Here is an 18,190-nt window from a genome sequence, read left to right as displayed (position 1 = left end):
GCTCCCAGATGGCCACAATGGCTGGAGCTGTGCCGATCCGAAGCTAGGAGCCAGGAGCTTCCTCCCGGTCCCACACACAGGTGCAGGGGCCCAAGGAGTTGGGCCATCTTCTGCTTTCCCAGGCCATAGCAGAGAGCTGGATTGGAAGAGGAGCAGCCAGGACTCGAACCGGCGCCCATTTGGGATGCCAGCGCTTCAAGCCAGGGGTATTAACCCGCTGCACCATAGCGCCGGCCCCCAAAGCCCTTATTTAATTTTTAAGTTCCTAAACTGTAGAATTCAAATTGAGATTCTATAATGAAATTACAAATTCATATTGGAAGAACACCTCCATATAGTCTTTGAAAGGCCGAGTTTAGGCAATTTCCAGCTTCAGAATGTTTACTATAAAGTAAATGAACAGTTTTTCTTTTTATTCAGTTTTCTCATTTTACTATGGAACACATTCTGGTTTGTGTTTTACATTAAGAGTGCCTGAGGCTTTTAGTTGGCCTTCTTTTTAAGTTCTGTGATTTAGTTGGTTTAACAGGGCTACTTAGTTAGCCAACCTATGGAATGAATTTGTATAAGCAGGTAAATTTATAAATGAGTTCAGAAGTTCATTCATCAGAACGGATCAAATTGCTGTGGTATATTTTATTTTTATTTTCTGTTGTGCATTTTATTTACACTAGGAAACACTTTCTTATGTAAATTAACTTTTTGTGTAGATAATGTAATTACACACCTTAAAACCTGTGTGCACACATGCCCCACAGACATTGAAAGTCTCCCTTCAGTACTGTCCCTTGGCCACCTCTCCAGAGGTAACAGCTGTTAGTATTTGTACTCGATGGCTCCATTTCTGTATAGATGGTATAATGTTAACTTTTTCTATTAGAATAGAAAGAGCTATTTAGACTTCCTTTCAATTTTAATTAAAATATTTTTCTAGAAAATTATCCATTTCATCCAAATTTTAAGAGTAGATTCTTTCTCTTTTGCTGTTTTGTTATTACCCATGATTTCTTTGTGCATATGTGTATTTGCGTCCCCTCCCCTTTTTGATTGGTTTGTAAGCCTGTTTTTTTATTATCCTCAAAGCTCTCTTTGTGCACATATTTGATTTCCTGTTTTTGTTATCTAGTTCATTAGTATTTACTTTCAACATTGCTATTTTTTGTTCTTTTACTTTTCAAACATAATCATTCAAAAATACTAAGTTGATTTCATCATCACTTTTTGTTAATATAAGAATATGAATTTTCTTCTGGCCACTGTGTGTGTTGTAAATTTTGATTCATAGTGTTTTTATTGTTAATCTGTGATTTCAGTTTATAGTTCCTCTCTGACCCAAAGTTGATTAAGAGAATTTTTTAAAATTCCTAATTGATAGAGCTTTTTGTTTTTGAATTGTTTTTTGAGATTGATCACATTTATTTTTTAATGTGAAATTGGTTTTGACTTTCAAAAAGTTTATACAAGTTATGTAGAGTCCCCAAATATTCTTTAGCTAGTGTCTTCAAATGTTAACTTGTGGTTTTTTTTGAAGATTTATTTATTTGTTTGAAAGTTAGAGTTACAGAGTGAGAGAAGAGAGACCGAGGCTTTCCATCTGCTGGTTTACTCCCCAGATGACCACAGCAGCCAGGGCTAAACCTTGATTGAGTGTGGAAACGCTCGATCATGTTCTTTTTCTTTTCTCTCAGTAGAGAGGCTGCTATTATTAAAGCTAATCAGATAACTTTCGACATTTCTCACTCTTGGTATAAGAAACTTGTATTTTGCTTGACTGTTCAAATGATTCTTTTTTCTATCCTTAGATTAGTAATTCTGTAATAAGTTTTGATTTTAACCATTAGGAGTCATTTTTCCCCTGGTACATAGTATGTTTTATATATATATAAAGTCAAATCTTCTTTAACTTCAAGAAGGAATTTCTAAATATTCATTGGTATTCAGTGGTATTGTTATGAAAAATTTAAGACATAACAAAGTTAAAAGAACTTTATAGTAAATATCTTAGTAAATTGTTATGAGCAGTCACTTTGTATCCTGGAGACATAAAGAAAGGAAACTGACCTTGACAGACCAGACAAGCTTTATTGTAAGCCAGAGAGGGCTGCCACCTCAATCAGACAGAAAATAATGATAATAATAATCAGAGAAAATAATGCACCCCTGCTGAGAAATGAGGTCCTTAAGTAGGGCTGGGAGAGAAGTGAAACCATAGGGGATGAGTGATCCAGTGATCAAAATGGGCACCAAAGTCAGGACCCAGGAGCCTTTTCCAAGTCTTCCACATCAGTAGCAGGGCCCAAGCACGTGGGCCATCATCCTCCACTGCTTTTCCCAGGCCATTAGTAGAGAAGCTGGATTAAAAGTGGAACAGGTGGGACACAAACTGACATCCATATGAGATGCTAGTATTGCAGACAGTGGCCTTACCTGCTATACCACATTGTCAGCCCCTGAAATTCTTGATAAAGAATTAGAATCCCAATGTAGAGGTTCCTTTTTGAGGTACAACACCTTAAAATGTAGATGACTTGGAGTTTTGGAACAGATCACAGGAAGGAAGAAGGGAACAAAGACAAGTCTGTGTCTTCCACGTACTGTTGCTGGTGTGTGCTTTGTTATTAAATTATGTATACAATACAGAAATTTACAGGATAGATTAAGAGATTTTGAAGAGTTAAATACATATAACTAAAATACATATTCATGCCCATATATAAATAAGCCTATTTGAGAATTGAGTGATTTTTCCCAATTCACTTCTATGTGGAATGCAGAACAGACTGCATCTGCTCACCAGCAGAACCAGTAAGAGGGACCCAAGAATAACGTGGGCAAAGTTTACCTTCCACAACTGCTGAGCAAAGCAGACTTTGCGGACTTGGTGGCCAACCTTTTGCTAGTGAAAGATACCAGCTCTTAGCTGTGCAGACCAAATATTCTGGGTCCGCTCAGAATATGTGCAGGTGCAGCTGGTGTACTGGCAGCTTCCTGCTCTTCAAGGTAATTTTTACTGCCAGAGTTCACACTTAGTCCATGGCCTCTAGTGAGGCTGTCAGTGGTACCAGTGATTACAATAAGTTTGGAGACATGGACGCTTGTGTAGTAGGAGCTGGAATGAACCCCCCCCCCCCCCCCACACACACTCAGTTCACCTAAGCCATCTTAATAACTACAATGGGAATGGTTTCATCACCTCCCACTTAAGTCACTTCAGGTTGAAAGGCTTTTTACTTTCAGTCAGTTGGTTTCCTCCCATAGTCTTTTTTTTTTTTTTTTAATTGTATTTCTAACTGTAAGGTAAGGCAAATACTCAGTGATGGAGTCTGGAAGTGTAGCTGAGCTTAGAAAAAAAATCATTGTAGCTGTCTGTAGAGAGAGATGCTTGGCATCCAGAACAAAGCCCCAGCCCCCAGATTGCACTGATTTTTAAGGAAGATTTGTCCACCATAGGAGAAAAAAGAATCCCAAGCCCACATTCTATCCAAAGTTTCCTCTTAGCTAAACCTTTGCCATTTCAGAGCTGAGTAGTTACAGTCCTATGTATATATTGTACATTATATATAGATCTAAATGTAAAACTTTAAAACCAGAGACCAGCAGAAGGATCTGGACCAGTTATATATATACACACAAACAAGAAAGGGGAGAGGACAAGGTTTCTGTCCCAGGATTCTTTGCATTCACAGTCCAGGCATGATGTAAGCAGTATTGTCTAGTGTGTTTGACAAGACCTGTTTGGGGCAGCCTTTCAGTTCAGGCGGTTGTGTGGTCACTCATGCCAAGGAGCCAAGTGCACAGATGATAGAATCCAGAAGCACTGACAAACTGCCAGACATGCCTTTTGTTTCCTACAGGCCATGTCCAGTGAGGCTTAGGGACTCCCCAAGAGCTGAAGATGAGCAGCAACATCAATGGACTGTGTTTCAGGGGCCCTGACTCATGAGACTGGTAGCAGCATGGTGATGGGTGGGGACCTCTTTGGGGGTGACAGCACTCCTGTGGAAGGGGCTTTCACTTTCACGGAACCTTCGAAGCTGGATGCTTTTCTCTTCACAGTTGTAGCTTCTACTTTGTTCTGCTTGGTTCTGCTTGGGTTGCAGATACTGAGCTTTTTGCTTCCAAAAGAGTTAGTCCGTTTCTGGAAGTTACTTCTACACCTCAGCCAATTTTTTTACTAATTTCCACAGAATCTATACCCAGGTGGTCAGCCACAATGGTTACAGGATACTCTTTATAGACATGTTCTATTTTTGTTTTTTCTCTTCTCTTTCTCCTTCCCTTCTCCCTCCCTCCCCCCCCTTCCTCCCTTCCTCCCTCTCCTTCTCTTCTTTTTTCTTTTTTTCTCACTATGCCTATGTGTGTGGAAACCAGGAAGTGGTGGGGAGTGGCTGTGGCTACAGGGTGCTGGTGGGAGGGCCAGGTGTCACAGAGACTTCTCCCACAGCTGCGACTGAAAGTCTTGAGCTTCTCTTGGGCTTAGAGAGATGCTTCTCTTTATACTTCTCCTTGCCCTTCTTCTTTTTGCTTTTCTTTGACTTCTTTTTCTCCTTGATTTCCCCCTTAGAATGTGTCACCAACTCCCCATCCTCTAGCTCCCCACCAGAGGATAAGTCTGATTCTACTAGAATAGGTTCAAAGCCTGAAAGATCAAGGTTAGCACTGTGGGATTCTGGGAACTAGTTGTCCATAAGTTTTGTAGAGTTTCCCTTTTCCCTAATTTGTGTAGTTGTGGTGCTGGTTCCTTTTTTTATTTGAATCATCATTGAGAGAGATTTTCCCCCATAAGCTACTGAGGGTGAAGGGAAAGAGTAGTATTTCAGACTACTACTACTATTTATTTTTAAATTAATTTTATTTATTAGAGAGAGAGAGAGATCCTCCATTTGCTGATTCACTCCCCAAATGGCTGCAACAGCTCAGGCTGGGCCAGACAGGTGCTAGGAGCTTCTTCCTGGTCTTCCACATGAGTTCAGGGGCCCAACCACTTGGGCCTCCTCAGCTGCTTTTCTGTGTGCATTAGCAGGGAGCTGGATTGGAAGCAGATGAACCAGGACTCAAACTGGCACTCATATGGGATGCCGGCATTGCAGGCCATGATTTAACCTCCTATGACAAAATGCCAGTGCCTAAGTGCCTAGTTGTTTTTTTTTTTTTTTTTTAAGAATTATTTTATTTTAAAAGAGTTACAGAGAGAGGTACAGTCAGAGAGAGAGAGAGAGGTCTTCCATTCTGCTGGTTCACTCCCCAAATGACCGTAATGGCCAGAGCTGAGCTCATCTGAAGCCAGGAGTCAGGAGCTTCTTCCATGTCTCCCATGCAGGTGCAGGAGCCCAAGGAGTTGGGCCATCTTCTACTGCTTTCCCAGGCCATAGCAGAGAGCTGGATGGGAAGAGGAGCAGCCAGGACTTGAACCGGCACCCATATGGGATGCCGGTGCTGCAGGCTGGGGCTTTAACCCACTTGCCACAGCACTGGCCCCTAGTTGGTTTTTTAAACAAAGATTCTGTTTTCCTTCTTCCGTAGAGTTAGGCTGCTTCCTGTATATAGAGCTATTGCAATATGTGGCAGTTCTCATGTTACCTCTGGTTACTGGAATCAAAATGGATCCCTTTTGTGCGTGAGAATTTGGGATATTAGTACTTTAAAATGAAGTTTGCGGTTTCTGTGTCTGGTTCACATACATGCTATTTCCAGGAAGAAAAGTGGTAAATAACATTATTGCTGTGTTCCTTTTTAATGGTTTAGTCTTTTCTAGTTAGGCAATTTGGTGTGCCTTAAACCAGGATTTAGTTACCTGATGTTTTTGAAACTTCTTTACACCTTGAAGCACCTAAAGAATACAACCACCTCAGAAACAGTGACATTCACTATAGTTATATTTCTTAAGCCCTAAGATTTACCTGTTAGTCATATTTTAAAAATAAAAGTAAAAATGCAGAAGTATTCTTAAAGTTGTTGAACAGTATTTATTGATATCCTAAAATGAGGAACATACTGGAGATTAAAGCATCTTTAAAAACCATTAGATAAAAGATGATGATCCTAAGTTGAAGTCTGATGTTACACAGAATATAATTTTTCTATAACGTTGACGGGGTATATGTTTTGCTTTTGAAATAAATTATTAGTTATACATGCACACGGCTAAAGAGTCCAACAGTTCTACAAAGTTTTTTACACTAAACAGCCTCCTCTCTTCATTCTGTCTTCTAACCCTCAGACTCTATTTCCTTTGCTTTTCCCTTCCCAATCTCCTCTTCCTCCTCCTCTGAGACCTTTTAGGTCTTTATCTCCAGCTGGCTGGCAAGTAAAGTAGAAAAACTTTCCATTACTCTATCATTTCTATATTTTCTATATTGTTAATTTCCACTCTAATCTTAATTCTTTGTTTTGGCTTGCTTTTAGTTTGGTTTACTCTTCTTTCTCCAGATTTTTAAGGTGAATGCTTAATTAGTTGGAGATCATTTTTCGTTTCTTTTTTTTTTTTTTAAAGATCTATTTATTTATTTGAAAGGCAGAGAGAGAGATATCTTCCATTTGCTGGTTTACTCCCCAAATGGCTGCAATGGCTGGAGCTGGGCTGATCTGAAGCCAGGAGCTTCTTCCTGGTCTCTACTGAGGGTGCAGAGGCCCAAGGGCTTGGTCCATCTTCTACTGCTTTCCCAGGCCACAGCAGAGAGCTGGATGGGAAGTGGAGCAGCTGGGACTCCAATCTGGTGCCCATATGGGATGCCTGCACTGCAGGTGGTGGCTTTACTTGCTACGCCATTGTGCTGGCCCCCATTTTTCTTTTCTGATACAGTCAATTTGAAGTCAAAGTTTTCACTCCAAGTAAGTACCACTTCAGCTGTAGTCCATAAATTTTGATATGCTTTTATTTTCATTTCAATTGGAATACTTTCTAAATCTCCTAATTTCTTCCTTGACCCTTGGATAACTTAGAAATATGTTTTGAAATGTTGACTTATTTGGTGATTTCTCAAATTTATTTCTGTTTTTTCTAATTCAACTCCATTGTAGACAGCATATTTTGTATGGTGTTATTCCTTTAAATTTATCACTATTTGTTAATGGCCTAGTATGTGTGTTTAAAAAGAATGGATTCTGTTATAGAGTGGAGGCTTTTTCAGGTAGATGTTTGTGTCTGTTAGGTCAAGTTGGTTGACAGTATTGTTCAGATCTTTTGTGTTTTTGCTGCTTATAGGTCTAATTACCTTTTTCTAGTCTTGATTTTAAGTTCTAGAGTACTCTATTGTGTCACTAGTATTTTGGCCTGTGATTCTTCAGTAGCTAGTTTTGTTTTTTGTTTTTAAGATTTATTTACTTGAAAGAGTTACAGAGAGACAGGGAAAGCTAGAGATCTTCCATCCTCTGGTTCATTCCCCAAGTGGTCACCATGGTCAGGATTGAGCCAGGCCAAATCAGGAGCTGAGAGTTTCGTCCATGTCTCCCACATGGGTGGCAGGGCCCCAAACACTTGAACCATCTTCTGCTGCCTTTCCCAGACCATTAGCAGGGAACTAGATTAGAAGTGGAGCAGCTGTAACTTGTACTGATTCCTACATGGGATGCCAGCTTTCGGCCACATCTTTATCTGCTACTTCACAACTCTGGTCCCCCAGTAGCTACATTTTATGAAGTTTGTTTATGCATTGGTTGTAAATCATATAAATGTCTATTGGGGAAAAAATTGTATATATATGTATCCTATAAAATATGCTTGTAATCCAAAAAAATTAACAAAAGGATGCTAAGCACCAGGCATTTCACTGAGTAAAACAAAGCCTCTGCCCACTGAAAATTATACTGTACAGAAAGACAGAAAAAAACCCACAAATATATAATATGTTAGATGGTACTGAGTGCTGTAGAGGACAAATCAAGGGATACTGAAAAAGATAGTACAGAACTGCCCAGGGAAGGGTTATTAGGGTTGTCAGGACATTTGGGCAAAGGCCTGAAGGATACAAAAGTCAGCAACACAAGCATTGGAAGCATATATGCAAAGATCCTGAGGTGAAAACATTAGTTGGAACCCTTGGGAAACAGCAAGGAGAGAAGCCTGTGTGGCGGGAGCAGAGGAGAAGGCCTTCGTGGAGGCAGTTAGAGAAGGGCGGAGTGGGCTGGGCACAAAGTCTACAGGCCATTAAAGAACCGAGTCAGTGAGGCTGGCAGACTTTTTGGGAAAGGATCAGTGGTGAATATTTTAGGCTTACAAGTCTTGTGGTCTCCACTGGAATGATTTAACTCTGCCAGTTTAACTGGAAAACAACTATAGTCAGTATATAAATGGATGAGTGGTGTTGTGAAGCAATAAGGTTGGACTTTAGGATAGCTGGCAGCAGATTGGTTTTGCCAGCCCTTGCTGTGATTCAAATAGAAAGCCATTTGAGAATTTTGAATTTAGAAGGAATTTAATATTTTTAAGGCACTTACTTTTTTTATGTTGAAATTTATATTTACAGGAAAGGTGCAAGAACTATACAGTGTTTTCTTACAGGAGGCTATAATGTTAACAGCTTATGTAGCTATGGTACTACCTGTATTATTAAAACCAGGAAATTACTACCAGTGTAATACTCTTAACCAACTAAACTAGAGACTTTATTAGAAGGTAGTCTTTTCCCACCTAAGATTATCTTTCTGTTCCAGCATCCATTACAGAATACCACATCGCATTTAGTGGTTCTGAATTCTTAGTTTCCTGCCATTTCTGACAGCTCCTCAGTATTTTCTTGTCTTTAATGAACTGGGACACTTTCATTGAGTACTGGCCAGATACTCTGTAGAATGTCTCTGTTTGGAATTGTTCAGTATTTTTTTCTGATTAAATAGTGCTGTGTGTTTTTGGCAAGAGTAATGGGAATTTAAAAGGATTCCATTGACTGCTTTGGTAAGGGCAGAAGCAAGGAAAATACTTAGGAAATTTGTCATAATCCTGGTGAGACTTGGACTAGGGTAATTTTCATAGAGGTTGATCACAAGCAGTCAAATGCTGAACATTTTTTGATGAATATATTTGAGAACCAGTGCTATAGTATCAGCATACTACTTAGGGGAAGGAAAGGCTATGACAGATGTATTGCAAATAAGTTAGTCTTTTTTGCTTCTTTTGTCTAAACCTTTAGCTTCCTCTTTCTTAACTCTTGCTGTCAACAACTTGACCATTTCAGAAACCAGTAAGGCTAAATTTGGAATTTAGCATTGTTGATACATCTGCATTGAATTTAAAGTGTAAACCTGAGCATTTGAGGGGTAGATTACTTTTCCTCCAAGCTTTTCCTTGGGTACTAGGAAGATATAATTTATTGCAAGCCACCAGCCTCATTCTGGCACATGTTTATCCTTTTAGATCTTTTGATTTGTCACTTATACAAATTATCTTTCCAGAATTCTCATTGGTTCCTTATTATGTAAATATCATCTGTTTCTAGTCATAATGGAGTTAGCAAGGACAGGGCTTATCTTCCTGGTACAAGCAGCTAGAAAGCTGGACAAAATATTTGCTTCAGTTGTTCTGAGACATCAGATAGCACAGGATGTGATTTCCTGAGAGTGAGACATAAATTTGGTGAGAACCAGGAATGCTCTAGCTTTCTGCTTGGTGGTGCCTTTCAGATCACAATATAGGATGGGGAATCCCCAAACTGGGCAGCCGGAAGTTTCAGAGAGTTCCAGAAGGTACAATGCTCTGTGGAAACAATACCTTTGAGTCTTTATCAGGCCACACATGCATAGAGGAGACTTCGCAGGTTGGTAAAGGAGTAGAGTTAGTTGTAAGCTGAACGATTCTCAGTGCTCATGTAGGACATGACTAACCACAATGGCAACTCCTTGGTGATCGTGAGTATTGTATTGCAGTCTGTCTCCCTTCAGATCCCTTACTGTGTGTGTGTTTTTTTTTTTTTGACAGGCAGAGTTAGTGAAAAAAATAATATTTTTAATTAGAAAGAGAGGTAAGGAAGACATTTTATAGTGATACAGGAGTCAGTTCATCAAGAGGATATCAGAATTGTAAATATAATTGTACCTAATATCCCAGATCTAAATATATTCAACAGACACTGAAATGAGAGAGAAACAGAGAGAAAGGTCTTCCTTCCGTTGGTTCACCCCCCAGATGGCTGCTATGGCCGGCGCGCTGCGCTGGTTCGAAGCCAGGAGCCAGCTGTTTCCTCCTGGTCTCCCATGCGGGTGCAGGGCCCAAGGACCTGGGCCATCCTCCACTGCCCTCCAGGGCCATAGCTGAGAGCTGGACTGGAAGAGGAGCAACCTGGACGGAACCAGCGCCCCAACCGGGACTAGAACCCAGGGTGCCGGCGCCGCAGGCAGAGGATTAGCCTAGTGAGCCACAGCACCGGCCATTTTAGTGTCTGTTGAATATATTTAGATCTGGGATATTAGGTACAATTATATTTACAATTCTGATATCCTCTTGATGAATTGACTCCTGTATCACTATAAAACGTTTTCCTTACCTCTCTTTCTAATTAAAAATATTATTTATTTGAAAGAGTTGAGAGAGAGAGAGAAACAAAGATCTTCCATTCACAGGTTCATTCCCCAAATGGCTGCAACAGCTGGTGCTGGGCCAGACCAAAGCCAGGATCCAGGAGCTCTGTCTGAGTCTCCCACATGGATGGCAGTGGCTCAAGCGCTTGGGCCATCTTCCACTGCTTTCCCAGGCACATTAGCAGAGAGTTGGATCAGATGTAGAGCAGCCAGGACTCCAGCTGACACTTATATGGGGCACTGGCATTGCTGACACTTAGCCTACTGCAGCCCTCCAAGACACATCATTAACCACTGTGCCAAATGCTTCCTCCTCATCTCTTTTTCTCCTGCAATTCCACAGTTTTGCAAAGGTATGGTCTCTTGTGATCTCTCATAATTCACACAGACCTTCTCAATTCTTTTTTAAAATATGTTTATTTACTTGAAAGGCAGAGTTACAGGGTGGGGTGGGGGCAGATTTCCTATCTGCTGCTTCACTCTCTAAATTTTGCAACAGTTGGGTCTGGCCCAGGCTGAAGGCAGGAGCCAGGAATTCCATCTGGGTTTCCCATGTGGGTGCAGGGGCCCAAGGACCTGGGCCATCTTCTCCTGCTTTCCCAGGCACATTAACAGGGAGCTGTATTGGAAGTGGAGCAGCTGGGACTCTAACCAGCACCCATATGGGATGTTTAACCTGCTATGCCATAACACTAGCCCCTCAATTTTTTTTTCATTCTTTTTTTCTTTTTGTTTCTCTGACTAGATTATGTCAAATGCAGCTCACTTAGTCATTATTCTGTTTGAGTGTTGTGAAATTTTCAGTTCAGTCATTAAATTATTTAGAATTTCTATTTGGTTCTTTTTTTATTGTTTCTTTGTCAAACGTCTCATGTTTTTCCATATAAATGCAATCATATAATATGTCATAGTCCTTTGTGACTTATTTCATTTAATGTGATTTTGTGTGTGTGTGCGCGTGTGTCTGTTTAAAGACTGATTTGAAAGTTAGAGTTAGAGAGAGGGAGAGACAGAGATCTTCGATCCACTGGTTCACTCCCCAGATGGCTGCAATGGCAGAGGCTGAGCCACGTTGAAGTCAGGAGCTTTATCCGGGTCTCCCACGTGGTTGGCAGGGGCCAAACACTTGGGCCTTCTGTTTTCCCTGGCCACTTGCAGGAAGCTGGATCTGAAGTGGTTCAGCCAAGACACAAACCAGCACCCATATGGGATGCTGGCATTGCAGGTGCTGGCTTTACCAGCAACGCCACGATGCTGGCCCCTAGTGTGCTGTTTTTAAGGTTCATGTTATGGCACATATCAATGCTATCCTTTAGTTTTAAAATAACAGTGTTTAATTTTACTTCACTATGAAGTGCTTAACTTGATTCTCTAGGAGGGGAAAATGCTCTTTCCTCCTTTGTTGTGTACACTTGCTTTCCTTCCCACATCTCCATAATGTTCAGCCATAATGTTCACCTATCCCTGGAATGTACTTATCTCAGTTTTAGGTTCACAGATAGGTTCTCAGAATTGGGTGACAATAATGCCATTTAAAAAAATCTCTGGAAAAGTCTTACCTCAGATTATCTTAAAATAAGCCCTGAGATCTTAGTAACTGCTTGTCTTCGCTGCTAATGAGTGGAGGAGAGGGCAGGAGGAATAGCAGAAAGGATTGATTGTCTTGGATGAAAGTGATACCAGTTGCAGTTGTTTAATGAATTTTATTCATCAGTGTTATTACAAGGCAACAAAAGGATTATGTTTATTATATTTGGATCACATTGTTTTGTTAATTTAGTTACACGTTATATAACAAATCTGTGTTTTTACAAAAGCTTATTGTTCTTGGTACCCTCCTTGGACTGCATGCTGGGAGAGGGAGCTTGTCTCACTCATTTTTATATTCTTGTTTTTTTGACAGTTCCCCAGCTTATATTAAATGCTGATCAAATTAAATTTTGGATTACTGCTAAGTACATTAAAATTTATGTAAACAGTACTCAATTAATAGTATTCACTAAAATTACAGCCTGATGAATAGATATTTGTTGGTCAAACATGTAGATGATAATTTATTAAGAGATCACTGATGTTGCCATTTATAATAGGAAAGTGCAGAGTACTTTGATTCATATATCAGTTGTATCACCATAATTCTTTTATTTTTAAAGATTTATTTATTTATTTGAAAGTCAGAGTTACACAGAGAAAGAAGGAGGCAGAGAGAGAGAGAGAGGTCTTCCATCTGCTGATTCATTCCCCAATTGGCCTCAATGGCCAGAGCTGCACTAATTGAAGCCAGGAGCCAGGAGCTTCTTCTGGATCTCCTATGTGGCTGCAGGGGCCCAAGCACTTGGGCCATCTTCTACTGCTTTCCCAGACCATAGCAGAGAGCTGGGTCTGAAGTGGAGCAGCCAGGACTTGAAGTGGCACCCATATGGGATGCCAGTGCTGCAGGCAGTGGCTTAACCTGCTATGCCACAGCACTGGCCCCTCTCTGTAATTCTCTGTTAAGAATTTGAAGCATGTGGGGCTGGCATTGTGGCATATTAGGCTAAGCCTTTACCTGCAATGCTGGCATCCTATATGGGCGCTGTTTATGTCCTGGCTGCTCCTCTGCTGATCCAGCTGTCTGCTATAGCCTAAAAAAGCAGAAGATGGCCCAAGTGCTTACGCCCCTGCACCTGCGTAGGAGACCCAGAAGAAGCTACTGGCTTCAAATTGGCACAGTTCTGGCTGTTGCAGCTATTTGGGGAGTGAACCAGCAGATGGAAGACCTTTCTTTATGCCTCTTCCCCTCTCTGCCTGTAACTCTACATCTCAAATAAATAAACAAAATCTTTTTAAAAATTTTAAAGGATAAAATATTTTTAAAAAAGTATTTACTTATGAAAAGCAGAGTGACAGAAAGCATTTGAGAGAGCTCTTCCATTGCCGGTACACTCCTCAAATGGCTGTACCAGACTTCACCAGGAACCTCCATCCTGGTCTCCCACATGTTTGGCAGAGGCCCAAGTTCTTGGGCCATCTTTTGCTGCCTTCCCAGGTGCATTAGTAGGAAGTTGGGTTGGAAATGGAACACTAGGACTTGAATTGATACTTCAGCAAGGGATGTTGGTGTTGCAGGCAGTTTAAACCATTGTGCCACAGTGCTGGTGAAGGATGTAAGCTTAAGGACATATCCTGACTTAAGTTTTTAAACTCAGCAATGAAAATTGGTATTACTCTAAATAAACAGAAATTAATGATAAAATACTTTTCCAGAAGACCTGTCATGAAAAGAGTATTAAAAATTTGTAGTTGAGGCCAGCACCGTGGCTCAGTAGGCTAATCCTCCACCTTGTGGTGCTGGCACACTGGGTTCTAGTCCGATCAGGGCGCCGGATTCTGTCCCGGTTGCCCCTCTTCCAGGCCAGCTCTCTGCTCTGGCCAGGGAGTGCAGTGGAGGATGGCCCAAGTGCTTGGGCCCTGCACCCCATGGGAGACCAGGAGAAGCACCTGGCTCCTGCCTTCGGATCAGCACGGTGCGCCGGCCGCAGCGGCCATTGGAGGGTGAACCAACGGCAAAAGGAAGACCTTTCTCTCTCTCTCTCTCTCTCACTGTCCACTCTGCCTGTCAAAAAAAAAAAAAAAATTTGTAGTTGAAAATTGAAAATAGATCCCAGTTAAAAATAAGAGTGGGAATGAGAGAGGGAGGAGCTGTACAGTTTGGCACACATTTCCACGGGCTTATCCCTAAGGGTAAAGCTAAAAACTTGCCATGGGACTCCAAGTCCCATTAAGCTAGGTGGTACTAATCCCATTTTATGTAATAAAGTAATCATATTAAGTGTGGAATTGATCATATAGATAAGATTAAATGTCAAAGGGATCACATAAATAAGACCAAGTGTCTGGTGATAACAATAGATAGAATTACAAAGGAGAGAAAGTTCCAACATGGGAAGCAGTCCACACAGCAGACTCACAGAATGATAAACACCCTTAACAGCACTCTGACCTCAGAATGAGCTCCTAAGGCATTTGGATCTGGCTGAAAATTCCATGAGAGCATTTCAGGCATGGAAAGCCAAGACATTGTGGCAAAAACTGTTCTGCATGAATGATCTCTGTGAATAAGACCCCAGTTGAAAGAAGGGGCCATCAAAGAAGGATGTAATTTTCACTGAAGGTAGGGGAGAACTTCCACTTTGCATATGGACCACTTGCATATGGACCTAAATACCTATGGAGTTTGTAGACCGAAAGGCTTCCATAACCTGGCAGCTCCTGTCAAGAACCTTGGGTGGTCACTGACATAAAAAATAAGAGAGTGTTAATTGTTAAATCAAGAACAGGAGTCACTGTGCACTTAGTCCCCATGTTGGACCTCTGTCCTTAATGAGGTATACTATGAGAATTAACGGTAAAACCTGTCTTCAAACTGTACTTTATACTTTGTGTGTCTGTGTGGGTGCAAGCTGTTGAAATCTCTACTTAGTATAGAGTTGGTCTTCTGTATATAAAGTCAATTAAAAATGAACCTTAATGAAGAATAGAATGAGAGAGGGAGTAGGAGGTGGGATGGGAGTGGGGGTGGGAGGGCGGGAATGGGGGGAAGAACCCCTATATTACTAAAAGCTGTACCTATGAAATTTGTATTCATTAAATAAAAACCTTCTAAGAAAAAACATATATAAAAAATTTATAGTTTTATAGTTTCTGGGATTAAGTTGTAGCTTTTTGTTTTGTTTTCCTCAAATATTTTTTTGGCAGTCTTTATAATATAGATCATATTGTACTTATTGTTAGTATCTTTTAATCATTTGAAATGAGTAAGTTTTCACTGTATTTTAAATGGAAATATTAGATTTTCACTTGTTCGTAATTTAAAAGTGTACAGGTCTAATAAACATTTCTAACCTCTTTATTTGGGTTATCAGTATAATAATAAAATAGTATAATATTAAAAGCTATTACATAGTTTTTTTATTTAATTTCATAGTCTCTTAGGTATCATTCCCTTTCACTTTTGTTGTTTAGTTTAATAGAATGGGAAACTGAAGTTCAGAGGAATACCTTATTTCAGATTAGGTAGTCTAGAAGTTAACAGAATCAAATCTTGAACCAAGTTATTTGTGATTCCAAGTAGAAAAATATTTGTTAATAGTATATCTATCACTGCTACTACTCATTACTTACCTAGTTTGGATATTTTAGAGGAAATAGGAGTAGTTTCTATACTCAGGTTTTTCCAGAGAATTGAAGGTAGGCAACTGAAATTGCAAAACTTACAAATCTGATACTGTATCAGTAAGTACGCAGTGAGAGTTGTACAATACAATAGAATACGGAAATACAAATCACGTAAGTTGTTTGAAAATTTAATATTTTAATCATTTGTTTAATTTTAAGTTCAATGTTAAAAGTTGAATAAAAATATGCAGATATGAATTTAAGTATAATTTTTTTCTTTCCCAGACAGATATTGATTATGTGCATGGTGTTGTAGCCAAACTGGAGAAAGAGTAAGTTGATCTTAATTATTGAAATGAAAATATTTTAATTGCTATTTTTTTTTTGCTAAAAGAAAATACCTTCTTTTATAGTTCATTTCCCTATGAATTTCATCAGAGTCATAAAGTAGTTGGTATATTTTCTTATAAAAAAGAATGTCATATGTCTGTAACATTGTTAAATAACAGTCTTCAATCTTGAAGCCAGTAAACACGGAGACAGTAACACAAGGTTGCTTAAATCATTGACCCTCTGTTTACCAAGCAAAAATATTTCTGCTGCCAAGGCAAATATTCAAGAAGTAGTTTCAGACTACTTCTTGTATTAGTTAGGGTTCTCTAGGGATACAAAGCCTATAGGGGATGTATATGGTTATATGAAGGGGAATTTATTAGGGTAATTTGCTCACATGATTATGACAACCAATAAGTCCCTTGATTGATCTTCTGCAGTTTGGAAATCCTGGAATGTGTAAGCCAACTGAGAGGGCTTGACCAGGGCAGTTAGGGTATAAGTCTCAATTTGAGGCTGAAGTCCGAGTGCCAGCAGTATAAGTCTAGTATAAGACTGCAAGTCCAAAGGCCAGCAACGGACATTTAGGCAGAAGTCAAGAGTGTCCCAGCTCCGACCATGAAAAACAATTGCCTTCTCTATTTCATTTCTTCAGACCTCCCAAGATCCGCTGCCCACATTGAGGTGAAGTCTTTCCACCTAGTGCACTTAGATTCGCACGCTAATGTTGTTTGGAAACAACATCATAGATACACCCAAAGTAATGCTTTTCTGGGATTCTGGGTGTTCCGTAATCCTATCAAATTAGCACCTTAAAATTAAGCATCACAGACCTCAGTGTGAAACCATGTCTGAGTCTATTCCACGTAGCAGGTAACAGATGGTGAGCTTAGTACATTTTCGGTATTCTTACCTTTTATAATATTGCCTAGTGATTTTAATATGATGTCATAAAAATTAGTCTTGAAAACTGGTTTCTGCATTGAGTTGTATATGTTTTGTCCCTAAACAGTCATACCTTCCATTTAAAAAGGAAAAGCAAAAGTTATTTGGGAGCTATAGATTTGAAATAATGTAGTATTGTCTTTGTCTATCAAAATGCAAAAACTGAATATTTTAAAAATATTATGTGTTATTTAAGATTAACTTGTCATTTAAATTTTCCTCAAGTCCTAAAATCCTTGGCAGTCTATATAGAAACACAGCTTAGTATAGATTTTTTTTTTTTTGACAGAGTGGATAGTGAGAGAGCGAGACAGAGAGAAAGGTCTTCCTTTTGCCGTTGGTTCACCCTCCAATGGCCGCTGCGGCCGGCGCATCACGCTGATCCGAAGGCAGGAGCCAGGTGCTTCTCCTGGTCTCCCATGGGGTGCAGGGCCCAAGCACTTGGGCCATCCTCCACTGCCTTCCCGGGCCATAACAGAGAGCTGGACTGGAAGAGGGGCGCCCCAACCGGGACTAGAACCCGGTGTGCCAGTGCCGCAAGGCGGAGGATTAGCCTGTTAAGCCACGGCGCCGGCTAGTATAGATTTCTAAATAAAGGAACAGAGCAGTATTTTATTGACGTCCCCGTAAATGACATCAGAAGGTCTGTAGGGCTTATGCAGTGATTCTGTTGATTTATTACTTTTTCAATGTATAGAAAAGCCAAGCACAGAAAAAAGTGCAGTTAAGCACTAAGAACATTTGTGTAAAGGCAGGTGGTTGCCCAACTATTTTGTGGAGACTTTGTCTAAGTGTGAAAGAAATTACATTTCACTTAGTAAAATTCTTCAAAAAAAAAAAACAACCCCACTTTAGAAAAGGGTTTCTCAATCTCAGGACTGTTGACGTTTAGGGCCAGATAATCCTTTATTGTGGGAACTGCCCTCTGCATTGTAGGATGAGCGTCCCTGATGTCTACCCATTGGGTGTCAGTAGTGCTTGCTCACAGTTGTGACAACCAAAATGTCTTGAGACATTCTAAATGTCCTTGAAAGGGAGAAGATCACCACAATTGAGAAACACTCGTTTAGAAGGACATAGAGTCAATAGCCCGTGAAAGATACCTGAAAATCCAGAAACTTTGAGTTTTGCATAAACACACACACACACACACACACACATTGTTTTTCTTCAGTTCCTTATTTTCTGTGAGACATTGATTGATTTATATTTTAAATTTCTAATACCTTTTAGGAATATAATG

The 18,190-nt window shown here is 40.0% G+C and overlaps 1 protein-coding gene across 4 annotated transcripts in view; it reads left to right on the top strand.

The window, feature by feature from the left end:
• Window positions 1-18,190, top strand: part of MGAT4A (alpha-1,3-mannosyl-glycoprotein 4-beta-N-acetylglucosaminyltransferase A) — a 123,506-nt gene that overhangs the window by 58,358 nt on the left and 46,958 nt on the right. For all 4 annotated transcript variants that reach the window (XM_062208766.1, XM_062208767.1, XM_062208768.1 and 1 more), the window contains exon 6: window positions 15,955-16,001. In XM_062208766.1, coding sequence (XP_062064750.1) covers window positions 15,955-16,001 — 47 coding nt within the window. The remainder of the gene's footprint in view (window positions 1-15,954; window positions 16,002-18,190) is intronic.

The sequence above is a fragment of the Lepus europaeus genome, chromosome 13, assembly GCF_033115175.1.
Source record: "Lepus europaeus isolate LE1 chromosome 13, mLepTim1.pri, whole genome shotgun sequence".
Classification (NCBI taxonomy): domain Eukaryota; kingdom Metazoa; phylum Chordata; class Mammalia; order Lagomorpha; family Leporidae; genus Lepus; species Lepus europaeus.
Note: the sequence above shows the minus strand (reverse complement) of the source record. Positions and strands in the feature narration are given on the sequence as shown.